The sequence below is a fragment of the Seriola lalandi genome, unplaced genomic scaffold (genome assembly GCF_002814215.2).
Source record: "Seriola lalandi dorsalis isolate HSWRI2012SDOR001 ecotype SW California unplaced genomic scaffold, Sedor1 jcf7180002054851, whole genome shotgun sequence".
In the NCBI taxonomy this organism is placed as follows: Eukaryota; Metazoa; Chordata; class Actinopteri; order Carangiformes; family Carangidae; genus Seriola; species Seriola lalandi.
In genome coordinates, this window is record NW_019525404.1 from 118,349 (window position 1) to 145,414 (window position 27,066).

General features: G+C 40.3%; 3 protein-coding genes and 1 long non-coding RNA gene across 5 annotated transcripts in view; 1 reads left to right on the forward strand and 3 right to left on the reverse strand.

The window, feature by feature from the left end:
• The window catches only part of arhgef38 (Rho guanine nucleotide exchange factor (GEF) 38), a 15,620-nt gene extending 5,672 nt beyond the window's left edge, over positions 1–9,948 (reverse strand). Inside the window, exons 1-10 of the mRNA XM_087179548.1 lie at positions 9,804–9,948; positions 8,017–8,257; positions 2,309–2,493; positions 1,738–1,855; positions 1,484–1,631; positions 1,340–1,357; positions 926–1,125; positions 641–774; positions 311–415; positions 75–194 (exon numbers count right to left, since the gene is read on the reverse strand). Coding sequence (XP_087035674.1) covers positions 75–194; positions 311–415; positions 641–774; positions 926–1,125; positions 1,340–1,357; positions 1,484–1,631; positions 1,738–1,855; positions 2,309–2,493; positions 8,017–8,233 — 1,245 coding nt within the window. The 5' untranslated portion in view covers positions 8,234–8,257; positions 9,804–9,948. The remainder of the gene's footprint in view (positions 1–74; positions 195–310; positions 416–640; positions 775–925; positions 1,126–1,339; positions 1,358–1,483; positions 1,632–1,737; positions 1,856–2,308; positions 2,494–8,016; positions 8,258–9,803) is intronic.
• Positions 9,949–10,093: 145 nt separating this feature from the next.
• LOC111670422 (uncharacterized) lies at positions 10,094–11,335 on the reverse strand. The gene is made up of 3 exons (XR_002761869.2): positions 11,195–11,335; positions 10,757–10,839; positions 10,094–10,439 (listed from the first exon to the last, which is right to left on the reverse strand). It is a non-coding gene; the product is annotated as an uncharacterized LOC111670422 (long non-coding RNA).
• Positions 11,234–16,698, forward strand: ppa2 (inorganic pyrophosphatase 2). Of its 2 annotated transcripts, none has more exons than XM_023427131.2 (12): positions 11,234–11,479; positions 13,042–13,106; positions 13,237–13,281; positions 13,358–13,411; positions 13,764–13,883; positions 14,198–14,284; positions 14,413–14,539; positions 15,297–15,424; positions 15,594–15,679; positions 15,794–15,863; positions 15,970–16,009; positions 16,124–16,698. In XM_023427131.2, exons 1-12 carry the CDS (start codon positions 11,290–11,292, stop codon positions 16,144–16,146), a joined length of 1,035 nt encoding a protein of 344 aa, XP_023282899.1. In that variant the 5' UTR covers positions 11,234–11,289; the 3' UTR covers positions 16,147–16,698. The 2 variants fall into 2 exon arrangements, with proteins under 2 accessions (XP_023282899.1, XP_023282900.1); XM_023427132.2 differs by having other exon boundaries at positions 15,818–15,863.
• A 109-nt stretch (positions 16,699–16,807) lies between these two features.
• The window catches only part of tet2 (tet methylcytosine dioxygenase 2), a 29,084-nt gene continuing 18,825 nt past the window's right edge, over positions 16,808–27,066 (reverse strand). Inside the window, exons 2-10 of the mRNA XM_023427130.2 lie at positions 23,467–26,481; positions 23,292–23,382; positions 23,085–23,178; positions 22,767–22,975; positions 22,228–22,378; positions 22,043–22,132; positions 21,769–21,906; positions 21,284–21,629; positions 16,808–21,079 (exon numbers count right to left, since the gene is read on the reverse strand). Coding sequence (XP_023282898.1) covers positions 19,707–21,079; positions 21,284–21,629; positions 21,769–21,906; positions 22,043–22,132; positions 22,228–22,378; positions 22,767–22,975; positions 23,085–23,178; positions 23,292–23,382; positions 23,467–26,437 — 5,463 coding nt within the window. The 5' untranslated portion in view covers positions 26,438–26,481 and the 3' untranslated portion in view covers positions 16,808–19,706. The remainder of the gene's footprint in view (positions 21,080–21,283; positions 21,630–21,768; positions 21,907–22,042; positions 22,133–22,227; positions 22,379–22,766; positions 22,976–23,084; positions 23,179–23,291; positions 23,383–23,466; positions 26,482–27,066) is intronic.

A 27,066-nucleotide genomic window follows, 5' to 3' on the forward strand; every position in this document is an offset into this window, starting at 1 on the left:
GGGGGGGGGGGGGGCATGGGTAAGCTGGATAGTACGACATTTTTGTTGTGAAGTACAACAAAAGCCACACTTACAAAGTGCTTATAGGGGTCATTGCCATTATTGTGCAATGAGCCGTTTATCCCATTTTTGTTTGGATCCTTGACAATATTCTCCATGTCCTGCACACTCTGGACAGCTACAGACACCATCTCCTGCAGAAGATGCATTAAAAAAAAAAAATGAAGAAAGTTGACAGAAGATTTACATTGAAACAGCATTAAACATGTTCATTTTTGCAATGGGAGATGATTTGCTAACATACACCTACCTGAGTGTGCTGCAGGTAACAGTGAACATTCTTGACCAGCTGCCTCACAGCCTTCTCCAGACTCCTGAACAGTTTCTCCTCTCGATCAAATACTTCATCTCTCACCTATAATAGAAAAATAGTGTCAATTATGTCTTTGTCTTTCCTTAAATGTCTGCACTTGCAAATGCCAAAAGGGGGGCTATATAAAAGCAGCAATTCTTAATTTCATTTTAACTGTCAAGTCCACAAGCTTGGTACCTTTTTATTCCATTTACATCTTTTAATTGCGGTTAAAGTGATTGTGGAGTGAACCATAAAAATAAAAAAAAAAACCTTTTAGTATTTTACCTGTGGTTCAACTCCAGTGAGGATCTTGAGGTAACCAGCAAACCTGTCGCCTTTCTTACGGATGGAATGTATGTTTAACTTGTTTAGTTTTCCCCTCAGTGTGCCTTCATCTTCCAACCTCTTATACTTCATAACTGAGAATAGATGAAAATATGGGGCCAAAGTTGAAAAGACGTGGTATTAGGTCAGGATAGCAGATGATTTAGCAGCACAACCTATATCATTTCATTGGTGATTATTAAACATCACAGGTTGCAAAATAATTCATTAAAAAAGACACCTCACCTATATCTTTGCGCCTCTTGAACTCATTGATGTTCACATTTATGATCTTGGCAGTAGTGAACGCCTCCTGCAGTGGCCGATAGTCAGGATGGTCTTCAGGCGTGGCCTGCCACAGCTCCCTAAGCAGCAACGGGTACTTCATGATCCTCTGGACAGGTTTGATGAGCAGTGAACCCATGTCCAGCAAGTTAGGTTTTCCTCTGTGTAAATAAGCATATTAGATAGTAAACAGTGATCTGCATGAACTGTTACGGCCTACAGAACAGAGATTCAGGAAAGAAAACAAAAACAACAAAACAGGAGCAAAACTGCTGGAGCAACACAACAATCATGATCTGTATTTGATTGAGTATTCAGTATGAATTTCAATATCTTTTAAATGTCACCATCAATTTTTCATTGTAGGATACTCACTCTTGGTCGTAGATTTTCCTGTAAGTACAAAGACAAAGAAATACAGTCACCATCAAAGATAATAATCAGTAAAAATCATAACATGTAGAATATCGGGGAAGTTAAGTTTTAAATGATGTGATTGGAGGAAGTGACGTGACTTACTTCAGTGCTAATACACATGTGGTGAAATGTTGCTTTATCTCTTCCTCTTTCTCATAGGATTTGAGTGACATGTTGGCATCGTCATGGTGGTAACAGTAAATCTTATATACATCTTCTAAAGCTGCTTTCGCCTGGATGAATACGTCTCCTTCAAATACAGTGATATATGGGACATGAGATCTTTGGTCTAACATTATCCAGAGCAACAAAAGTCAACAAGAAATTAAACCAGACAAGAGTCAAAACGGCGTTACCTATGACGACCGCTTCTAGATCTGGGTCAGCCATGGCCTCATGCAGTCTGTGAAGGAGTGCCGCAGACACCTCACACACTGTCTCCATGTTGGTGAACAGCCGATCGATATCCACAACCTAACACAAGATGAGGACACTACAGTGTAAAATATGGGTTTGCCCCACTGTAACCAAATGAAATTATAAAAAATGACTCACAATATGCGAGTAGTAGCTACATTTTACGTCCAAATGTCAAATTAATCTAACTGTAAAAAATTAACTGTGGTTAATATTGATTATCCTTTTAGGTCATCTTTATGTGGATTTTTCAGCATTGATTCATGACTCCTTCTGTGTTAGTAAAATGTCCCTAAAGTTTAATTCAATTCTCATGTTTTTCTGAAAAACGATGTACAGAAGTTAAGTGTATAGAGGTTACTGTCAGAATTGAGGTTAATGTTAGAAATAGTGTATAAGATGTACCAAATAAACAAGTGACACTTTGAACATCATCTTACTCTAAGCTAGCTGAGAATTAATGCTGAGTTGTACAAATTTGAGTCTTATCTGAGCAAAGAAAACATCTACCTGCATGTTTCGTAAAGGCTGGACCACCTCTCTGATGCACAGCTCCAGGTCGGTGAGGTAGTCCTTTTCAGTCTGCACCAGCTCCTGGATCACCTTTGCCCTGCGGTTCATCTTCCTCAAGCGGACCTCCTCTGGGTCCACGGCTGGAGACGGGGGTGTGGACAGGTCATGTGGTGTCATTTTCTCTGAGAGGAAAAAATGGCATCACAGCATTATTATAAAATAAATGAAGATGAGCAGGTTTTTTTTGTTGTTCCTCTTGTTGTTGTTGTTTTCGGTCTGTTTAGAGGTGTATTCTAATGTAGCAATCACAGCACCTGGCAGCCTTAATGAGTTCATCAGACGTCAAACAAGGTCACGCAAAGCTAATGATGATGTGAGTACACCTACATTTTGGTGTAGATCTGCAAATTCAAGAAACTTTTATGTTTTCGCCAGCATTTCATGCCAATTGTGGCTCAGATGGCGGTAAACACCACGGCCCTGTGGGCTGTGTCTGCTTAGAAAAACATATATCTCTTCTAACACATCCGCTTGACGCCTGAGCAGCCATCAGTATTTCACGGTGATCTAATTATTTTGACTCGAACGCCAAAAGGCCTCACTTAACATGCCAGTCAGGCTCACTGCTCTTTTTTTTTTTTTTTTTATTGCTCCGCTTCCTAATCAGTCTGTGGCTGCTCTGTGCTTTGCATGGCAGGCAGGCAGGCAGGACTGTCTGTTCAGGGAAGAGGGATGCTTCCTTGCTGCCTAATCGACACCATGCACCACTTCCTCCTCTGGGGGGAGAGAGAGAGATGAACAGAGAGAGAGGGAGAGAGAGGGGGGTGGGGTGGAGGAAGGGTGACAGAAGGCTGCGAGGCCTGTGTCAGGTTACAGAGCAAATCGTGCCGCTGATGTAATGCTACGGCATGCTCAGGCATTCCATCTGCTCAGACTGGGAGTGTGTGTGTGTGTGTGTGTGTGTGTGTGTGTGTGTGTGTTGTGGCAGGCAGTGATAAACACACACCTACATATGCAAGGATAAATGCATTCTGACACTGATGCATAGAAAAGACACGCACACAGTCATGAATGCATGTGTCAACAAAATGCATCCACTTCATCTTTAATCATTTTACACACATACGCACATGAATAAGATTTGACCACAAGAATATCAACTTAGTCTTGTATGCCACTTATATTACCAATGTTATGAAGACCTTCCTTACAGTATGGTTATCTGCACCCAAGGCACCAATTGCACAGGAATACTACACGTATTAACTATGTGGATCATGATTAGACCATTTACACATGGTATTTGTATGAGTTCTCTTTGATTCTGGGTTTACAACAGATCTAATTTTTTAGGCAAGTAAGCAAGGAAGTTGCACTATCAATGAAAAACAAGTATTGCAGCTGTAGCTTCTGTTTCTTTATCATTTCATTTCCAAAGAGTCTTTTGTTTTGTACAGGAATAGGAATGTGACAAGGTGCAGATAATGAAACTTTTGCTGAGGCTGAGTAGAAGAGGTTATGCACTTTCTTATGAATACAAACATCGCACAGATTGTGGTCATGCAATTGTGGTGGCTGACTGCACCAGAGGTCTGATCACAGTCTGGTTACTGTTACAGCTTTACAACATTTTTCTGATACATGGACAAAATGACCACATTATATTATTACATATTATAAGCCTTGCATTGTTGAGCAGTGTTCATTTTTCATATCATTCCTTTGTATCTTGATGGTTGCATTTTGTACAGTCAGTGTATGAAATAAAGTTGCTTAACTTTCCTTCCTTCTTTTGTTTCAATCTTTTCTTAATGACCAAAGACAATTCAACAGGTGAAATCTATAATGTGTATGTGTGAATTCACATTGTTGGGCTGTTATACAATAAAAACATGATTAGTAAACAGTGTGAGATCGATTGTCATAAGACTGAACGTAGCTGTGCAGTCACTTTTAATCATTATAAATGAACTTGTGTCTGATATTATCTCCAGAAAATGACAGTCTCATCCCTTTGTATGAGTCCAATGAAGCTTTGGAGTGAATCCCTTTTTAAAAATATTTCTTAATTTCTAGTAAAAGTATCAGAGACACTGTTTTACTAGTGGAAATGTTATATAAAAAAAAGTATCACATTCATGTTTCAACAGTATCATCAAGTGCCATATATCTACATGGGCTTTCAGCGTGAAAAGAATCGCCCCAGAATCTCTGAAAACTTCCACCAGTGAGAAAAGTCTCCCCAATGAGAGATCAGGTGAGGTATCTTGATGGCTTGCTGGACATGTATTATATTTTTAATCTGATTTCAACTCTTTTCACACTTCATCACTTTTTTACTCAAACATTTTCTTGCCACAGTACAAATTGTTAGTAAGAGAAATGTCAAACAGATTCTTTTAAAAGCACCTTGAAATCTTCTATGAAATCTCATTCAAAACTGGCCTTGAAAAGATTCTTCCACACGGACACGTTCGCAGTGTGACAAAAAAATTGAATAAAATGTACTCTAGCCTACTACAACTCAGCAGCAGATCTCAGACTGCGCTGACTTATCCTTTCGCCGTGCAGCATTATGTTTGGTGAGGTATGGTTGCCGGCACAGGAGTTCCCATGAAAGTGGATACAGGGCTTTTCAGTGTTCAGCCCATTGAAAAGGATCCAGCAGACAGACTGAACAGAATACAAGGCATGGTGTATCATGTATCGCCAGCAAGAAGAATGACACGTTAAGACTTTGCCACACAGCAAAGTTCACAACTGGATTTTTATCACTGAGAATATATTTTGGAAATTTGCTGAAATTGAACAAAGCCTGAAGATCTACTAAAAAAGATATTCAGTAATGGGAAATTTGGACAATTATCATTAAGCTTGTAACCGTATATCATACTGACTGATACCATATATGACTATAAAAATGACTAAAAAATGCCATGAAAGGTTTAATGCTAAACACACACACACACACACACACACACACACACACACAGACATACCCACAACCAGGCATGTCATGCCTTCAAAGGACATCACATTGACCTACATTCATTTCCTGGAGACTTGCTCTAACCTTAACCATAACTACACCCTGTCTATTTCTAACCTTAACCTAAACTTAACCTTACTTTAACCTTAAGACATGTCTTCACCCTAATGATTTACATTATAAGGACTTGCTCTTTGTCACCATAAGGAAGACATGTCCCAATAATGTGACTATGTAAACAGATTCAGGCCTCCACAATATGAGTAATACCTGGGCTGCAGACACACACTCACACACGCACACACACGCACACAGGCACACACACGCACACACACGCACACAGGCACACACACGCACACACACGCACACACACAGACACACACACACACAGACACAAACAAAGTAAAAGTCAGTCCTCAAACAGTATCAACCCACAACAAAGTAACTTGTTCCATGCACGTTTAGTCGATAAATACAAAGGGATATTTGTATATTATTTATTACTGTCCCTATATGTGAGTTTTGTGCTGGTAAACCATTGCCAGAACTATTATATTTAGTTATATTACTGTAAATGATTAGACACACTGATATCACGTTGCCATGGGTCTGTGGCTCGACCAACCTGTCTGACAAGCACATGAGAGCTGACTGTGGAGCAGCAGCTCACATGTTTCCTCTTTCAGTGAAGTCATCGTTCTGTCAATATTTGCAATGGTAATACCACTGTAAATACGTAATACTGTTTGTCAGCTGTGAGGCCACTCACGTCGGCTTCAGATTAGGACTCCAATGAATGATTTTTTTAAATTAATGATTGATCTGCCAATCCTTTTCTTAAGTCATTATTTGGTCTATAAAATTTTGAAATAGTAATAGTCCCATCACAATTTGCCAGAACAGCAAATCCTCACTTTTCAGCGGGAACCAAAGAATGGTTGACTAGTTTGCTTCATAATCGACATCAGTCAGTCTATGATCAAGAGATCAACATGATCAACATGATTGTTTCAACTGTAGTTCAGATAATTCAGATTTACAACAGATCCCATATAATACACTTAGTGTGAAATATATTAGTATAACAGAAAAAACATTATTATAATAAGCTGCTGTTGATGAGAATACTAACAGCATATTTTTCAGCCAAAAAGGAGAAAAAATTATCAAAAGAAGAAAATGCTACAAGAAACAATATTTAAAAACTTTTTTGTTCAGACAAAATAAAAAGAAGTTTATTTTCTCAGGAGCTGCAGGAGCCGGATCAGTGAATAGCGAAAGGGAAAATAAAAACACACTCATGCCTGAAACTGTCTTTTACAGGCGTAGACTTTTGCTGCCGGCCACTTGGGCACCATCACTAGAAAAGTCACGGCTGAGTGCTTTGCTTATTATGGGCACTTTGACAGAAAGTGAAGGGAGGGAGGGACACTCATTTTCATTTGGCTTCTCCATCCAGATTTTCTAAATCAGTACAAAGGTTAGAAGTGATCAAATATGAGACATTTAGTTGAGCATTTAGCCCTTTTTAAGTGAAGTCATTATTCTGTCAATATTTGCAATGGTAATGCCACTGTAAATATCTGCTTGTCAGGTGTGACGCTGAAGTCAAAGAGGGTGGTTGATTGGTTTACTCAAAACAACCCAGTGTTTTTTTGACTACCTTGTCTGTCATGATGCAGGCTGGTTGAGAAAACAGAATGTGCAAAGAAGTAGAGAGTGTCTGTATTTCAGGTAAACAGGGCAGCTGCTGATAAGGCAAGTATGTGTGAAAGCTACCGTATCTTATCAGTGCAACGCCAAGTAAGAAGTACGCTGCTAGTACTTTCCTATTTTGAACAAGGTGACACAAGTCATTTTGGCATTTAATGTGTATTGTTCACAGGAAAGGAAACCCAGGAACAAGTGATACAGGAAAGCCTACATACTTTAGCTAATCTTTTATACTAACCCCCGCTGACACTATCATGTCAGCCATTTTGCCTGAAGTGCAGCATTCCCAGTCACTGACAGCACTGTAAGGACAGGTGAAGCCAGTTTCTCTGCAACGTGGAAATGTGTGAAATGACTGTGTCAGCTGTTATGATGAGGCAACATAAAGCTGCATCTATGATATTAACCCATTTTCCTTTTCCCAACTAGTTCTTACTTTACAGGCCAATCACTACAGTTCTTTAGTTGAATTTTATAATCAATGTAAACAGAACTGTAAGACCAAGTGCCTGAAATATCGTGAACCTCTCTGACTAAACTTGAAGAAAAATATACGTGTAAGTATATAAATATATAATGTCCTTCCTCACACATCTCTGGTGTCGAGGTCTTGTTTACGAGCTGGTCTGGAACACCTCTAAAGCCACTCCTCTGTGCCTGAGTTTGGAGAACAGTTTGCATATGTGGCTTCATCCCTCTGGGAGTATCTCCTGCTCAACACATAGTAACACAACAGGTGCCCAGTACCCAGAGCTGTAGAGCAGTGTATACTATATGAGTGTGTGTGTGTTGAATTTTTGCCCTCAAGCCATAGATGCTGTTCTTACAGTCCATCAGTGTCCATATAGTGGACATATTTGTCTAAAAGTTCACCTAGTCAGTGTGTCATGCAACAAGTTTGCAGTGTAAAGAGTTGAGAGATGTTTCAAACTGAGTGTTGGCTCACGTGTGTGTAGACTGTTGCTATAGTTTTGACCCCTGGGGAGATCATTAGCTGATGTACCTTTTAGTTTGGCGCTGTACTCCGTCTTGTCAGACTGACTCCTCCTCACCAGGGTCCCCAGGTTGATGTCACCTTTGGCCGTGTCATCAGCCACAATAGTGTCCGTCTTTCTCCTCTCCAGGTAACGCAAGAACACAGGCCGGTTCCTCCTCTTTATTACTTTCTCCTTCTCTTTTTCCTTCTCCTTCTCACTCCCGCTGGCCTCCTTGGGATCCATGGTGAGGCCGTCGGCCACCTTGTGCTTTCAGACCAGAGACGGAAAAAAGAGGGGGAAAAGAGAGAGGGGCAGGAAAAGGGAGAGAAACAGAGAAAGAAAGAGCCTGGGAAGTGCAACAGGTGTACTGTTCACTATGCACTGACTGCCTGCTCTGCACAGGTAATGTAGCTCCTCCCTGTGTCTACCTGTCATGAGAGCTATGTGGCCACACCTCTCTGCTGCTGTGCTATGCTTCTCCCTTTAGATCATCATTTCCCCTCGGGGCAGAGAAAGTGCATCTCATCACTTTCCCTCAAAGCTTTGTGGACAGAGTGATGGCCACCAGCTACTTTTGATTTTGTTCTTTTTAAAACAGGAATCCTCAAAGTAAAATGAATGTGAACCCTCTCAGAGATATTCACAGTGCTGACAGGGAAGTATTTATGTAAATGCCCTGGGTGCTGTAAATCACACTTGGCAATACAGTGTTCTGTTCAAGCAGTATTTAATAAATGAATTTCTAAATCAAATAATTTATAATGTACTGAACTGGATTCAGTAAGTCTGTGAAACGTGAAATGAATGAATAAAAATCTAAAACATACACTTTCTATATGCACATGCATTGTACTGATATTCTGAAAGTTTCATGTCACAATTCTATTTCAGGACATTTAAACACTCATATGTGTTGAGAAATGGAATAAGCCGTGCCTAAGTCTTTGTTTCCATTTATGAGGAAATAACCCATAAATTGACACTCATATGATGTCACATCTAGTTAGACGGGAAATTCATCGACACGCACGGTGCCACAATGATTTCTGGTCGTAGCAACCAGATACTGTGAGTTCTCACCAGAACAATGAATGGATGCATTTCCTCCCCATTGAAGCACGGGTAATGAAGGCTCCCATTGTGGTTTCAGATCACTGTGCGGTGTGTTCATAGGACACCTGTTTAACTCCTATCAGACTAGATACACACATACGGGTCCCAACTATATGTCAGGTAGTCATCAACACATCACTGTATGTCACATTACTTTATCAGTATCATCATCACCATCATCATCTATGTCTATAATTAAGAAAAACCTAAGAATTTAACTGTTCCTGTCAAACAGGAACAGTTTAACTGTACTACAACATAGCAGATGTCAGTGTGAGCAGTATTGCGTAACCAAGTAGACTTGGTAAAAACAAATACTGAACAATCACATACTCAACAAATATGCAAATCAGTAAACAGCGTTATCTCCTGTGAGCCGTCAGCATGGCAGTATTAATTGTTTTGCCCTGAGGGAGCTTATATGACATCATGTCACTCAGGGTGTGGCTACTCTTGACCTGCTCAAAGACAGAGGTGTACTCTTTTGAATGAATTCACACCAAAGATAAAACTTCACATGATTCAGATTTATAACAGATTCCATATAATGCACTTAGTGTGAAATACGATAGTAAAACAGAAAAAATATCATAATAATCTGCTGTTTGAAAAATGATCATGACCACCAACAGCATATGTTTACAGAAACTAACTACAGGAGATGGGTCAATGAATAGGGGGAGGGAAAATAAAAACTCACCTATCCTTTAGAGCTGTAAACTTTTACTGCTGGTCACTTGAGCATGAAATATTTCTTGTCCTCTACTAACTTCAGCAAGATTTGTCAAAACTGTCCTGGTAGCTGACTCACACAGAATGAATAGGATTTTGTGCACAGCATAATCAAAGCCCTTTGGCAATAGTAGACTATCAAAGGCAAGCATGCAGTTTAAGAGTTTAATGAACCCACTTTTAATAGCTGCCAATATGTGTCATTTGTTTGAACAGTGAACAACCTATAGGACAGTAAAGGAGACACATCAAAGCGGCTGGGGTGTGCGATTGTTTATTGCACAATAGATACATATGGACTTTGATCCTGTGATGTACTGTGGAGATTATTGCCATCAAAACCATCACCTTCAGGCTGTAAACACTTAAGCAAGGGGATGTTAGAGCATAAGTGACAGAGACTTTTATGGAAGGTCTCAAAATGGACGACAAACCTGCTCAGTTCTCTATTCACTATGGAAAACTTTATTGCATAAGCCTGATGTGTTTTAGCTTATTTTGACAAAAACAATCACATAAAAGTCTTGCATCTACATTTCTTCCTCTTTGTTTCATTAGCAGTTATAATAATTTTCAGGACTACAGAAAATGACACATTGAAACACTGAGGAGAGAATGAAAGGAAAAGAAGGGAAAAGAAGGGAAAGGAAAGGAAAGGAAAGGAAAGAAAAGGAAAGAAAAGAAAAGAAAAAGTTAGTCACTCAGTTATACTCTGGCTCTACTAGAGAGGCTAGCTAGGTGGCAGTAAAATGAAGCTACTCTGCATGGACCGCAAGCATGCATTGGAAGAATCATCAAGTTAACATAGGAAAAAACAAACCGACTTCCAGTTACAACGATTTTATCATCAAAATAAAAGTATAATATTAATAGCTGGCAAGCGGCTAAGTAGCCTGTTGAGGTGTAGTTAGTGACACTTACCACCATTCAGCATATGTTTTCATGACAATGCTTAACTTTCCTCCAGGCCTATAGCACCATGCATCAGGCGAAAGAAAGACCCTCTATCATAAAAAAAAAAGACAGAACAAAATTGAATGAACAGATAGCAGCATAATTCATGTTAAATATTCACGATTATCCTAAAGGGCGCAGGCTGTTGTTTTTAAAGGCAATCTAACTATCAGATTTGAATGGAAATTCAAATGTAAAATCTAACGGTACTGCTCAGCTCTAAGACAAAAAAAAAATCTTTAAGGCTTTAAGGCTTTTATCCCCTCGGGAACATGAACATCAAAAAACATAACATGCATAGTGATATTCCAGTATTTGAGGGTGTTAAGTAATATAGCTCAAAATGGTGAGGGTTAAATAACATTAGTGTCACTGTTCATGCTTTTATTTTGAAAAATCGCTGACCTGAAGTGCCAGCTTAACTCTGGCAGACTTAACTGTTGGTTCTGGATGTGGCGGACGGGAAGTAGGAACCGAGGAAAGGAAGAACTGTGTTTATAATGAGACCGCTGCTGCTGCGCTCGTCGCTCGGCTGCCTGGTGACAGTTTTCGGCTCATTTTCTGCTTCTCGAAACAAACTCGTCACACAAGCAGCAGCTGCTCCTCATCTGTATTATTTGAGAAAAACGATGCACTATCAAACGGAGGAGAGAGGACGCCCCAATTCTACTGACTACCGGATTTATTTTAGTAAGTTAATCATCGCGAGTGAGTGAGGAGCCATGTGTTTCTCCTGCATTTCGTAGTATAACTATGTAGCACCAAGTTCCGGTGTCTGATAGGTAACCACACCACAGGTAGACCTCCACGTCAAGGTAAACGCTTGACCTTTAAGTTGCAGAGTGCAGGGTTTAGCTTGGCATATGGCACATTTACCACTTAGCTTTAGAGTCAACGCCCTGCTACTTTCAGTCCCCGGTTTCCAGTATGTTAAAGTCGTTCATAAGCAAAAAGGAAGGGAAAATGATTTTTCTTTTCACGCGGTCTTGCTTCCTGTTTGGCGGTCACGTGGACATATAGGACACGCGCACACTCAAACCAGCAAAACGGGTGATTTTCCCACCAGCAGAAATAAAATCCAGTCAGGCATGTCAGATGAAGTTAGACTGATTACATTGCAGAGTTGATCAGTCTTATGCATCATAAAATGTGGAAAATAAATGGTTGAATCAAACTTCTAGACATGTTACTGGACTGAATGGATCAAATGGAAAGGGTCATTTTGCTGGCTTTGTGAATTTCAAAAAATGTATTCACCATTTTACAGCTACCTCGTTTCCAATGATTGTGTGCAAGGAAAAATGCTTTTTTGGCCCAGTGTGCATCACGTATGTGGAAGCTGTTGTAACCATGTGGAACGACTGCACCAAAATTGCTTCACAGCTCAGCTCCGTTCCTACAGGCCAACCTATACCATGCAGAGAGACTTCTAATAAAAGATGCAGTTGCATTATAAGACCCAAGCTAAGATACTTCCACTTGAACAGTGTTTTTATTTGTGTTTGAATGAGCACTCAACACTGTGACTGATGGTACACGACTACCTGCTATACAGCCAGAAATTAAATGTTTGACAATAACATCTTAACTGACTGGCTTATTCCAGAGCTTTCAGCTGCATCTTCATGATCTTCCTAAGTGGATGGAATTTGTTCTGTAGCCATGAAGAAATTTAATATTCTTATCAGTCTGAGCTATCTCACTGACAATTGTACAAACTCAACCTGCTGAGGAAGACCATGAGATGTGACTGAAAGCACAAGAAGGAGTTGGAAAGAAGATGTTGCGTTAACTTTTTCTTTTCTTTTTTTTTTTTTCTTTTTTCCAGTGTCAAGAATGAACTTTCACTCTCAACTTTAATGTTGGAGTATGACAAAAATAACTATACTATAAATAGATATGTCTTAAGTCAAAAAAGTAAATGATGTATTTGGCTTAATATGCACTGAATCCAAAACAAAAATTAAATATTTGTCTCTGTGAAATGTTGGGTCTGCCTATTGTTAATATTTGCAGCCAAATCCGCACACCTTTGGTTATCATGCCATTAGCTATGTCCACTTTTGCATAACTCAACCTTGTCACAAATCTAGGAAATAAAGACAGACAAGCCTGGGCACTACAAACTAGCTATACAAGGTATAATTATTGTATTAACAAACACTATCCTGGGATTTCATTGAGCCATGTGTTTATGTGTATACAGATTTTGTTTGGTATTTTTACTAGTTTTTTTTTTTTCTTTTTCTTAGAAACCTCTGAAGGGAAATACATTTCACCGTTCCATGACATTCCACTTATAGCAGAGACAGAAGAGGTAAGTCTTCTGATAGTGGAGGTTTTAGTTTCTGTTTGATAAATGCAGCAGAAAATTCAAGACTACTTTTAGCTAAATAAACTACATAAACATCATAGTCAAATTAGCAGGGTTTTTTTTCTTTCAACAGGACCATGGGGTGCCAGCTAAGAAACCCAAGAATAATGAAAACGAGGTATCGTCCAATTCATGTTTTATGTCAGTTTTACTTCCACACCAGCAGAAAAAGTATAAAGCTTCTTTACTTTCAGGTGCTCTTTAATATGGTTGTGGAGGTACCTCGATGGTCAAATGCTAAAATGGAGGTAAGTGTAGATCCAGCATATCCATTTCTATATACAGGCTAAAATACACTGTCTCACTTCTTTTCTTTTTTTTTTTTTTTTAAAATAATCTGATTATTACACTTATGCTACTTCAGTAAAGGCTGTCTCACATTGAAACGTTAAAGCATTAATGTCACAGGTGTACAATGATGTTCCCAAGAGTGTTTGTTTATAGTTTATTTATATAGCACCATTCATACACAGAAGCAACTCAAAGTGCTTTACAAATGAGCAAATAGAAGAACATAGAAGCAAAAAATGTAAATTAGAGATTAAACAAAAGAAGTCTGAAGCGACTTAAATACACATCTGGAATTGCTTCACTTTCCAGATTGCAACAAAGGAGTCGCTGAATCCGATTAAACAAGATGTAAAGAAAGGCAAGCTGCGATATGTTGCCAACATATTTCCCCATAAAGGTTACATTTGGAACTACGGCGCACTCCCGCAGGTGAGGAAAGTGGGTCTGGGTTACATTAGAACTTAGGAATCTCAGCGCTTATGTATATGTCCATCATCACCACGCTGTGTTGATTATGATCCTTGTCAGCGACTGACAAATAATATGGCAATTTAAACACTTCATGATGAATTTAATTTAGTGCTCGACAAATTTCATTTCACAAAATTCATGTTCATAAGTTATCCGTGAGTCATTAATGTTATAAGTGTATTAGATAGCATTCTTTTTATTCCCTCATTCATTCGTCAGTTTCAATGTTTGTTAGAGAAATTGATTTCTTTTTGAACTGTTCCCTGGAAAAGACATGGGAGGACCCTAACCACACAGACGCAGAAACTAAGTGTTGCGGTGATAATGATCCGATTGACGTTTGTGACATTGGCACCCAGGTAAGACTGCTTTCTATCATTTTAAGATGTTTATTTTTGCGTACGTCATTCACACTTTTCACAGATAACTTATGGTATTTTGTGGTTAATTGATTGACTATTTATTTATACGTTGTTGGCCTGGCCAGGTGTGCTTCCCAGGTCAGGTGATCCAAGTGAAAGTGCTTGGCATCTTGGCCATGATTGATGAGGGAGAAATGGACTGGAAGGTCATCGCCATCAATGCTAAGGACCCGGATGCCAAAAACCTAAATAGTGGGTGTGATCATATCAACAGTCCTCAGCTGCCTTACTCTGATCGTTTCTCTGCCCCAAAGGAATTTAGTATTATCATAAATTAAGGAAATTTGAATTTTTGTCTCAGAATTTGCAAAACAAGACGATCAAGTACAGAGGTAAAGGCTTATAATAAGATACAACTGTTAAGGGAAGTAATGCAGAGCCATTCAGGATCAGCTGCCCAACTAGCCTCCACAACTTGCACTTGACATCATACGAAGACTAAGGTACTAATGCACCTGCACTGCTCACTTCAGATCGAAATGATTGAATTTGGAAAGAAATATTTGTATATCCAACACAGAAGTCCTTTGAGATGTTTGGCAGCTCAGACAGTAAGACCATGTGTGTTATTAAAACACAAACCTAGTACATAGCCTGTGGAATTTTTATTGTCAACATGGTTTTGTTTACATTCAACCTTTCTTTCCAAAACTTAGTGCGTATCCTTAAGGCCTAACAGTCATATTGAATGCATTTTTTTTTTTGCCTCATACTTAATTTGCAAAGCCTGTTTCTGCCTGTATTGTTTACATCAGCAGTGGAGCAGTGCTATCTTTTGTGACCCCTTATAAATGTATTAAGATAAGATTATCCTTTATTAATCCCACACTGGGGAAATACTTAATACCAAGTGTAACTACAGCACAGATTCATATCTAATTCACACCAAACAAGGTGCAAATTCTGGTCTCTCTGTCCTTATTCTGTTGAATGCGTTTGTGTCTCTCAGACATAGAGGATGTCTGCAAGAGTCGACCCGGTCATTTAGAGGCCACCGTCAACTGGTTTAGGAAATATAAGGTGCCGGATGGGAAGCCTGAGAACCAATTTGGATTCAATGGACAATTCAAAGACAAGGTACTGAGACCTTTGTAATACAAGATACACAGATAAGCCATGACAGCTGGTATAGGGGTTGCAGTCCACTGTGGTTTTAGTGGTTAAAACTGAATTGGCTGAAATGGATTGCTCCCTAAGAAATCCAAATGTTGTCTTCTTCTCTGATGTCCTTTGTCCTTTCTTATAGGACTTTGCAGTTGCGATCATTAAGTCCACCCATGAGCACTGGAGGGCACTAGTGCAGAAGCAGACAAATAGTGGAGGGATTGAATGGTACGTAAAGCATCCGCAGTGTGTGTGGTGTACAGATAGAATTGTGTGTGTGTGTTGTGAACAGTACTCACTTTTCCTTTTTTCTTTAATTTTGGACAATTCCTCTTTGTTCAGCAAAAATATCTCTTGCTGTGACAGCCCTTTGAATTGCAGCGCAGATGAGGCCAGAGATGTGGTCCAGTTGGTGAGAACTTCCATATGCTGTCGATGATAGCAAACACAATAATAGCATATAAAACTGTACAAGGGTTAGGTCTGGTCATTTTCATGTATGTTTTGTGACTCTGCAGGCCCCAGCATTCGGTAGCCCACATCCTGTGTCTCCAGAGGGTAAGTAAAAAAATAAAAAAAATTAAAAAATGACTGACTCACGCTAAATTTGTTTTATTTGAGGTGTTTTATGGCTCAATGCTTATATTCTCATGTCATTCTTTTCTTGTACAGTGGACAAGTGGCATTTTGTCTGAAACCTCAAAGACAATATGGAAATGGGGAAGAAATTTAAACATCTTATCAAGGAAGGATTTATTTTTTGTAAGGTCTCAATCTCAGCTGTATAAAGTGCCATCTACATTTACCATCCAGTAATTTGTTAAAAAAGGAAAGAAAGGATTATACCCAGTACACTGACAGAATGAGCCAATAAAGATCTCTACTTTTCTAATGCTGAGAAGAGAACCAGAAGCAAGATGTGCTTTCAGGTGTCGTGTTGGACACTATATTGATTTATTGCTGGTCACACCAACTATACTTTAGAGGTTAAACACAAAATTATTGAACTCCTTTCTATGAAATTCTATTAAATTGTAAATTATTTTATATCTGTATTGCAGTATTTTTGTCCAGCACCAGTCTTTCTTTGTACAGGACTGAAATTCATGCTGATATGCTCTTATTTGCCTTTAAGTCTCTAATCTGTTTGTACTTGAAACCACAAACACAAATGTCATTTGTTTGTAACAACTGAACAGTTTCTTCTTGTTTGGATACATAATAAAATTAAGGTGTGAACATGACAAGATCTCTTTCCAGTTTTATCCGTAATTACACATTTAAAAGCTTCAACACATGGACACAACATTTGCACAGAATTTAGATATTAGTATTAACTTGGAGTAACAAATCAGATTGCTTTAAATAAATATAAATTTTATTAGAAAAACACCCACATCTCAGCAATATCAGGAATGATATAATAAACAGCTTTCAAATAAACTGCATTCAGTACATTACAATACTTACAGTATTAATACCCATCCTTAATTCCATTTTTTTGTAGCATACCAAACTTCAGGAGAACTAGGAAAGCCTTAAAAAATAAAATGACAGGCGAAAAGTTGCACTTTTTTTTTTTTATACCTTTAGTGTCCAACTGCAAAAAAACCAAGTGTGTATCAACTGCTAGCTTAACCTTTGAGCTGAGCACATGTAGTGCACTAGTCAAGCCCAGAAAGTCATTCAAGTAATGTTGACTCACTCAGAAACACTCTGAAGCATCTTCAAGTATGGCTATGCTTGTAACCCGCTATATCTTAGACACCTCGGCTTTCTCAACCACAACCTGCTACTGTAGCTGGGTCCTGTACAATGAAATTTAACTTTTTTTAAATGTAGATTTATTTTACAAAACTGGAACAGTTAAAAAAAAACTAGACCTTCTAAAGTCTGAGCTAACAGGATACTATGACTGTAAACATTGCTGTGACAGTGAGCGTAGTATTTACAAAGACTTCCTGGATATTCTAACCATGATCATTCTCTTAACCTGAAACAGTCAATGGATATGGAAGGAAGATATGATGAGGATTGCTGATAGAGGAGCTGTGGGTCAGTTTGACAGAAGAAGAAGAACATACATCAACATCAAAGAATGAGTTGTATTCCTGCAATACAAATTCTTGGTATGTACAATGTGACATAATTTATTATTTTTTTTTAAAACACATTTACAATCTGTTTAAATAAAATGTTTTGCAATTCTTTATTACATATTTTTTTTTCCTGAAAAAGAAACGAAGTGCTTTCAGAAAATGAATATGTTTTAAGAGTGGGGTGAGTTGTTACTATAACATGACAGTCATTCCATTATATATCGCATTAATTAAATCAGATAGACAGGGAAGAAAAATCACTATACAATTGCTTAGTGGTTATAAATAAATTTAACTATACACAGGCACAAAGATGTGCAACTACGTTAATCATTGCCCTGGTCTTGTCTCATAGCAAAAGCAAATGCATTACTTTATACTTAGTCAATGTCATACTTTCCCTTTAATCAACTCAGTGCATATATGTTCAAATTACTTTTAAAAGATTACCACCATCCTATTAGCTAAAATATAAGTAAAGAATTGCAGGAAAGTTTATGTTTCCTCACAAAATAACTTTTGTCTGTGTGGAGTAGACAAGAATCATATTGGGATTCAGGATGCAATGGCAAGTCCCTGAATGAGAATTATGACAAGATGAGTACAGGCGATGAAGATGTACACAAAATTAGTTGAAAATGTCCCTGATTTTACAGTAACATCAAAATTCAAGTTCAGGTAAAACTTCCTACTAGATAAGAAAGTAAGAAATGAACTTTTATGCCTTTTGGTGGCCTGAAGTTTAACTGTTATTAACATTTTGAAAGTAATATACAAAGGAAGAAAGAAAAATATGTTATAATCCTATTGCCAAACTAGTTTTGAGGTATATGACAGGTTTGTACTGTACATTATTTAAAAGCCTTCTCACTGCCCAAAGAGTCTCACATTTGTATGTTTCTAGTAGGTTGAATAGCACCTTATGAAATAAAATCAGTTGAAACTCAAAGAAATACAATGAAATAGGCTGTTAGCATTCTTTACAACACAAAATCTATAACAGTAATTCCAAAAAGGGAAATTAATTTACTGTACAAATCTCACCTTTTTATCTTACAATAATTAAAGACCCCACAGCAAGCCAGCTGCCCTCTGAAACTGACACTGAGCTTACCCTGTTTCATGTTCCTCAGTGTATAAAAAGCACATTTACTAAGCACAACAGACATAAAACTACATGTAATATTCACAATCCAGGTTTGTTCAATGAACCTATTGTAAGGAACATTAAAAACAGTTGTTGACAACATAGAAAACCCGGAAAAAAGTAAAATCACACAAACATGGAAATTCTTTTCCTCAAAATGTTAAAAATGCACCATTAGAATGGCTCAATTTACAGTATAAATGACAGGAAAGTGAAAGAAGCACCAACACAATGATAGTTAAAAAAAATCTTTTTGCATGAACTCAGCTGTTTCATGGATTGCTCATATAACCCTCTGTTATAAATTCATCAATTTAAGTTCACTGATGCTATGAAATTTGTTGCTGTCAATGCAGCAATACAGTATAACCAGATTTTATGATTTAAAGGTATTACCAAAACATTTAAGTCTTATCAAAAAGTGCTCTAAGAAACACTGACTTGCCAAAAACCATTACGATGGTGATGATTTGACAGTGACAGATATTATTTTCAGTGTCCGTTTGACATGAGTCATTGAGTGTCACTGGTAGAGTGTGTTATGGTTATAGTGTGAAGGCCTTGCATTAAAAAAAATGGTAATAAGCACACATTTTAGCACCGTGAATGTTGTCATTTTCAAAGTCAGTGTTTTATGCCAAGATTACATCTCCAACAATTTTTGTAAGAAAAATAAAGCCACCAAAAATGAAACTTTGTTTCCAGTAAAAATAGCTCCTTATGTATCAGACTAAAAGCACCAGAGATTTTGACAGTGTGTATCTTGCAAAAGTTGCCAAACAAAAATAAATACATCCTTGGTAGGGTCAACTAGTAAAGCTTGATTGTTGAAGAGGTGAAACACCTGATGTGAAAGGTGATTTATATGTCATCTTATCACAGGCTCCTTTTTCTATGCAATGCTGTTTTTAATCTTATTGATAGGAAGGAGTGTTTAGATGAGGCCAGTGGCAATTGTGGTCTTTGTCATAAATAAAGCACCTTCAATTTTCTGCATCATGAGTGTTTTCTACACAAACTGACTGTAAGGCCCTGTGACCTTGGTGAAGGCGTATGGAGATGTACTGACATAGGTGTTCGTTGTGCAGGACAAGGACCCCTCCATTAGTGCCTGGATAAAACGCTTGAAAGGAGGCTCTCCGGTGGTTTCTGATGACTCTGGATGCTCCCGCTTCACCCCCTTCTTGCTGCCTTTGCTAGGTGTCCCTTCACCACCATTCCTCTCTGCGTCTTCCTCCTTCTCTCGTGCCTTCTCTGCCATCTTGGCTTCCCATAGTGCCAAGCCATGCTTGGCCTCATTCATATTTTTGTGCTGGTAAAAGACCAAGGAGATACGCGTTGGGTGGTTGCGGTCTGGATTTTTAAGGGGCGTTGTGGCATGGAGCTCCCGTTTCGCACACTCAATGAGGACTGAACCGTGGCTAGGTGCCACTGCCACACCACCAATATCAGGGTCCAAGAAGTTGTGCTCATTGTCTGACCACATCTCGGGTTTTTGTGGTGTTGTGGGTGTCTGTGGTGTTCCAGGCTCTTGCTTTATACCAGAGACCATGAGGCCTCCATTAGGCAGACCTAACCCTGACTGTGTCTCAGGGTTTAAACACCCACCACTTAACTGAGAAGAAAGCATCTGTGGGCCAGGCATGCCCATTTCTGTCTTGATTTGCATATGGAAAGGATCTTTGCCTGGGGGTAGGATTTGAGGGCTCCGAGAGAGGTATGGATTTGGGTATCCTCCAAACTGATTGCCTTTGCTCACAGCAGCTGTATAGTCCAGACCTCCATGGGCTGAGGATGCTCTTGAGAGGGGGTCCATGAACTGGGGTTCTGAGGCTCCATTAGGACCATAAGGGGCGTATGGTCTCATGGGGTGAACTGGCCTCATGCTGCAGGCATTGTAACCATTGACCTGTAAACCTGGCTCACTATACCTTGGCGGATAATTGACCTCATAACGCTGATGTACACCATACTGCTGCTCTGAGTAAAGCGCTGGCCGCTGTTGACGATACATTTCAAGGTGCTTTGGGTTCGAAGCATAGTATGGATGGTAATTTTCAAGGGGCATTCCTCCATTACATTGATAACCTGGGTATGGACGATTTGATCCATTAATGTAAGTGTTTGGTACATGGAGTGGGGAGGGATAATGGCTGGTTGGTGTTTGTGGCTGAGGAGGATACATGCTGCCTGGCTTGGAAGTGCTTGGAAAAGACCCAGGGTGGTTAGGGAATCTGGGGTAGCCGGCTGCATTTGTTGAGCCAGGATAAGGGGGAAGAATGCTCTGGTGCTGTTGTTGCTGTAGTTGCTGAGGATGGGCCCCGAGGGGGTGTGGTGGCTGACCTGGCTGTAGGGTTGCTCCCAGAGCACCTGGAATAGGTCCTAGAAAACAAAATGCCCCAAAAGATAAAGGCCTAAGCAGTAGCAATTACACAAACTTCCAATTCCTCAAGTGTCACTTTTTTTAAGTCTCTCTTGGGGTTTTCATTGTTTATTTGATATATTAGCAATATGTCCCTAAAAAGAGATACTTTTTTTTTTTTTAAATACAATGTATAAAATGCGTCAAAATAAATATTTCCTTACCTGCCATAAGAGTGCTGTGAGTGGTGTTCTCGTAAGTGCCAGTTTTTGACTTGGCAAGTAGAGCCTTATCATTAGAGCTGTCCAGCATGGCATTCTTATTGGCTGCTGCCTTCTTAGCATCCAGCTTCTTTTGCCGGCAAGACTTGGCGGGCTCTGCAAGCATGCGCACCTGGCGGCGAAAGGCACTGAGGACTTGGATGGCGCCTGACTTGATTTTCTCTTGCTGACCCTCCTCACTGCCAAATTCATCAGTGTTGGAAGTCTTGTAAAGAGGCAGGACATGGAGCTGCTCATCCTCTGGTATCTTTCCAATCTCTCGATTATCCTCCCTTGTTAATGTACACACCTGGAAAAACAGAGTAAGTTAGATACTTTTTGTCTGGAAAGTCATAGACGTAAAATAAAATGTCCCAGTCTTAGTATCTATTCCATCCTCAAACAAATACAAGATAATTAAAAAGACATGTTTCCCAGGTTCTGCTTACCACAGTGCTGCCACCCTGCATGTTGTGAAGGTCCCTGTGAGCATGGGCACAGAAGTCCATGCAAGCTGTGACCCCAGAGAAGGGACGTCCCTCCTTGTGCCCCAGACGGCAATCTGGTGCCCTGTGTTCATGTTCCACCTGTGTTCAGGAATGGCAGGAGGTATATTGAAATCAGATATTATGGATTTCTGAAGGTCACTAAACAATATGATAAATCTGATTTATCATATAGTTACTTTCAGAAATACTCTTGTAAGGAACGACATATACTCACCTGGTTTCCATAAGCTTCAGGCGCCAAAGTTTTATACAAGGGAGCCAATAAGGTTGCCAAACTTTGAAAGTTGTGCTCCAGTCTCTCTTCCTGAAAGACAAAAATTGGCAGTAGTAAGTTACTTTAATTAACATGTTATATTAACGTGCACACTTAGACTAATATTATAAATCTACATGAAATACCTCTTTCATATCATCTCCTAGTAGCTTGAATTTTCTTGGGATTTTGCTCCTGGCAAACTTGCAGCCATTGTAGTACATGCTCCAAGAACAGCCAAAGGAGAAAGATGCTCCAGAGGCTTCAGGATCTAACCCCTGGCATGCACAGGTCCTCCTGAAGGAGGAACACAAAAAATAAAAATGTGTCATTTTTGCCCAATAATTCAGTGCTCAAACATTATTGCCGTGGTAGCCAAAACTGATGACCGGTGACTTGCTGCAAAGAAACAAGGAATGGAACAAAACAAAAGCAATACCTACATTTTCCTTTAATGTATAAAAAATAAGAACCAAGAACCAAATGTGTATGTGTGTGTATATGCATATCTTGCATGATACTAGTACACATGAAAGGCTTTAAACAGGTATATTTGGAAAAGAAGCAAACATTGATTTAAGATCTGTTGTATGATGAGGACAATTATTGTGATCATCTTAATTTCTGTCATTGGTTAAAAACAAAGTACTGTAGCCCACTTGAGTTCTGTAGTGCTATCACTTACTCTTCATTGAGAGCACAGCGTCTCTGAGTGAAGGCTCCATGCTTTGTTAGAGTTTCACTTAGCTCGAGGTAGAGGCGGTCAGCCAGGTTGGGCAGGATGCCCTCCCAGACCAGGATTACCACAATGATGCAGGCCGTTACACAAGTGTGACCACTGCGTTCCCGCACCAGCACCAGTAGCTTTTCTTCTACGCTGGATCGACGAATCACCTGAAACATGACAGGTATGATAGTATGTGCACATGCACATATTTGAGGCAAAAACAAGAGCAGGTGACTAACCTACTTCCTTTCAACTGAATACAAGAATGATTCTTACCCATTTGGCTATGGGACACCCCTGTGTACTTTTTCCTTCCTTGCCGGTGTATATTACTTTCTCGATCCTGATGGCGTGACCAGTTAGGCCAGATCTTTAAAGCAGAATAGAGGCATTAAAGTAAACACAAGTACAATAGTACACAGTGGTTGTGTAACACAGTCTACGTTTACAGTAATTTTTCAAGAGGTTAAATTTGTGGCTAACCTTTTCTCCATCATCTCCCGTATACCAGCAACACTAGGTGCTGACCCCAGGTGAGTGTAGTATGGGCCTTCATCCTTCTCACTGATTTGTTCTAAATACCACAAAAGAACATTCATTAATATTTACACAACCAACTGATTAATCATGTTTCAGAACAAAAATTATGGTGACTCACCAACACAGTGACAGGATGCAATGTCATATTGGGTTTTCATTGGGGTATCCAGTAGATTCTTAATAGGGGTATCCAGTAGCTTCATAGGAGAGTCCATAAATTTTTGTAGGAGGTGTTCCTTCTTAGGGGTGGAATCAGGTGGCTTTTTTAGAGCTACAGTGGTGGCTGATGCAGCTGCAGATGATTCCACTCCACTCAAGTCAGTGTTGGCTGACAGGATCGTAACAGGCCCAGAAGACTCCACCTTGACTTTATTTGCTGCATTGATGACGAGGGATTTCTTCTCAAACACAGGTGAAAGCTGGTACTGGTTCAGGCTTTCTTCCATAGAGGCGAGGATGCTTCCCTGCTTCGTGCTTTGCGCGCACAGGGATTGTTGATTCTCCTGCTTGACTTGCATTCCACCCATGCCTGCCTCCACTTGCATCTGTAACTGTTGCTCCTGCTGTTGTGAACCAGACAACTCAAATCTAGGTCCGTTTTCCATTTTCACAGCTCTCAGGCCGTGTTTGGGGTCACTAGTACTCTGAGGGAGGTGAGGAGGGCCCTGGCGCTCCTGCCTTTGTAACAGGTGCATACGCAGGGCTGCATGCTTCTGAAAGTCTCCATGGGGACTTACAGGTCCCAGAGGTAGTCGAGGTCCCCTTTGGAACTGAGTGCATGGCGTCCTCAGCTGCTGTTCAGCTTTAGGATACATCTGTGTCGAAACCTGTTGGTTTAACGCACCTTGTGGTAAGTGAGGTTGTGACTGTGTAGAGGTCTGGGAGAAGTCCGTGTGGTTGGGCTGGTGGCAGTGGTTGTTAGGCCGCTGTGGTTGAAATTGCTTGAGGTTGCTGCTGCCTGAGTTTGGTGGATACTGCCTTTGATGTTGTAATTGTTGCGTTTCTGTTGAGTTATTGTAATTGAATGTTGTATGGTTGCTGTGCTGGATGTTTTGGTTGTTGGATTGAGCAGAAATGTTTTTAAGAGGCTGGTTGGGTTGAAGCTGTTGCTGACCTGGCGGAGGTTGACTGTGAGGTCTGTAATTGGGAGACGTGAGTTGCCGCCCTTCAAATTGTGGTGGGTGGGACAGTGGACGCTGAAGATGACAGTGCTGTTGTTGCTGTGTTGGTAAAAACCCAGGTGACAGTATATCCTGCAGGTCAGGGTCTTCACATAAGTGCTCTGACTGCATCTGGGTGTGGTAGTGGCCATCTGCCTGCTGATTCTGGGGGAAGTTGCGCTGCTCAGGCAATTTCTGGGGCAGAGGCTGCTGCATTTGAGGTGCTTTAGAATTTGATTGCTGCCACTCAGGGGCAGTGTTGTGCTGGGCTGGAGCACAGTGTGTTTGGGCTGGGAGACAATCCTGTTGTTGCTGCTGGAAGCTGTTAGACCCCTGGCTGCTATCTGTGAAAACTCCTTGTGTCTGGAATCTTTGCGCCGGGTTTGGCTCCAACATCTGTCTGTGAACCTGATGGTTAGCTGCCTGCTGCTCTGACTGAGGTTTAGCAGAGAAGCCCCTCCACATGTCCTGCTCTTGTGCCTGAGACGATGGGCCGCTTGCTGGTTGCTGCTGGGAATGTGAAGAGTTCAGCTCTATCCAGCCTCTCTGGTGGGGAGTCGAACATGATAAGTTGGCTCTCTGCTGAGACACGTTGTCCATCCCATTTTCTAACCCAGCATGATGTGGCTGCTGGAGACTGGGCCCCATGGATCCCATACTGTCAGCTCCACGTGGCTTCCCAGCATGTTGTTGCAAGTTCTGGGGTTGAATTCCATACTGATGGCCCCCATCAGTGCCATGGTGCTGACGCTGACCAGACCCGGGTCCCTCACTTTGCCCCATCTTCTGTATCCCAGAGTTGGGAAAGGGTCCGTATCCACCTGCCTCTGCTACCTGTAGAGGAGCACTGCGCTCTAGAAAAGAGTTCTGGTTAAACTCCTGGTTGGCTTTCACATATATACCTTGAGGGTTTGTATCATTTGGATAACACTGTGGGCCATTTTGATGTTGTTTTGAGCTATTGGCAGTATTTGTTGGTGAGATCATACCAGGCATCTGACTTAGAGACAGCTCCTGACCAGAGTAAGAGGGTGGCCGTTGCTGATGCTGATGCTGTTGTTGTGGTTGCTGCTGGTGGTCTGCTCCAAAATTGTTGGAGTATCCATTCACTATGTAGTTGACAGAGTTGTAAGTTTTGCCTCCTTCAGCATCGCCAGATGCCCTAGACTGCTGTTGCTGTGAGTCAGGCATCTGAGCTGAATTGGACAATCCTGAGGTTAAAGACGGGGGTTGAGCACCTTCACTGGGCAGTTTGTTTGCCAGTGAGCCATTAACAGCATCAAGTTGTGACCCAGATGTTTGTGGTGCAATCGACACTTGCTCAGGATAATACTGAGACAAGGTTTTTTCTAAAAGATCACCCGGAGTGCTTTCTATGGTTGAAGGGGGTGATATAGCACCGTTTGGAATCGAAACTTGTTTACCCCTTGGTAGACAGAAAAGATCGCCATTTTGAAAATTACAGTTCCTCTTGTCTAACTTAATATCTGTCTGAGGGGCATTGCATTCAAAATCAGTTGGTTTTGTCAACTCAGGAAAGTTGTCCACCAAACTGGAATTCATGTCGACATTTCCTTTAATCTCAGAATCCACTTTAAGTTTTTTGGGTTGGTGGACCAGTAAGGGCTGCTCAGTGAGTGCATGCTTCAACTCTCCATTCATCAGTTCCCCATTCATCATGTAAGCTCCTTGATCGAATAGCACTTGTCCTGAAGCGGGGCTGTTGCAGTTCTCCCTGTGCCTTTTCATGGAGTTGGCACCTGTGCTGGGCTTGTAATGGTTCCAGTTCGTATCCCCAGTGATCTGCACAGAATTTCCCTCTGAAGACTGGCCTCCATTCTGTAATTTGTGAGAGATGTTGCGAGATGTGCCAAATTGTGCTAATATCAGACTTTCTTCCGTCTCATGTCTGGCCTGTTCTGTTTCCATCTGGCCTGCTCAGAGTCCATCCACAGGGCTGCCCTCTGTCCGTCCTGCAAGGCACAATGCGGAAGGCACATTTTGTTACATCATTCTTTAGCCACAGTTATGTTTTCAAATTCAGTAATACTGAAGGTACAAATACAAAGTGCTGTGCTGATATTTAAATGTTCCCACTAAAATATGCTTCACGTGGTTGATCCCCAATGCATTAAAGCTGCACTTGGGTCATGCATGTGTCAACAAAGGTAGTATAGTGTAGAAGCAAATGTGCTTCTTATTGTGTTGTAGAACCAACAAGTCAACTTTCAAGTATACAGATAGTATGCCAAATCCTGTGACACGGTTTGATACAGTTCATTTTTCTATATTAAGATTTCTGAGTATAAGCAGTCAATTAAGTGGTGGTTTGGTTCATAAACCATTTAAGTTTAGCTAAGAATTTTGAGGAAGATCAACCCTTTTAGTCCTTTAACACCAACTCTGATTTCATTACTGTTGAACACGCTTTGTCGACAATAAGTCTCAATATGGCCTTAGTGAGGGGTAAGTCAGTAGAGTAATGTGTGTCCACTTGGCTCTGAATGTGTATCAGCTGGGAAGGCAATCCTGTCATAGAATTAGATTCACCCTGACCT

Bases quoted from the DNA above. Each gene is read 5' to 3' on its own strand.
- ppa2 (XM_023427131.2), top strand. From the start codon at position 11,290: ATGAGACCGCTGCTGCTGCGCTCGTCGCTCGGCTGCCTGGTGACAGTT. The intron at 13,107-13,236 runs GTAAGTCTTCTG...TTCTTTCAACAG, and splicing joins TTATAGCAGAGACAGAAGAG to GACCATGGGGTGCCAGCTAA. The intron at 15,864-15,969 runs GTGAGAACTTCC...GTGACTCTGCAG, and splicing joins CCAGAGATGTGGTCCAGTTG to GCCCCAGCATTCGGTAGCCC.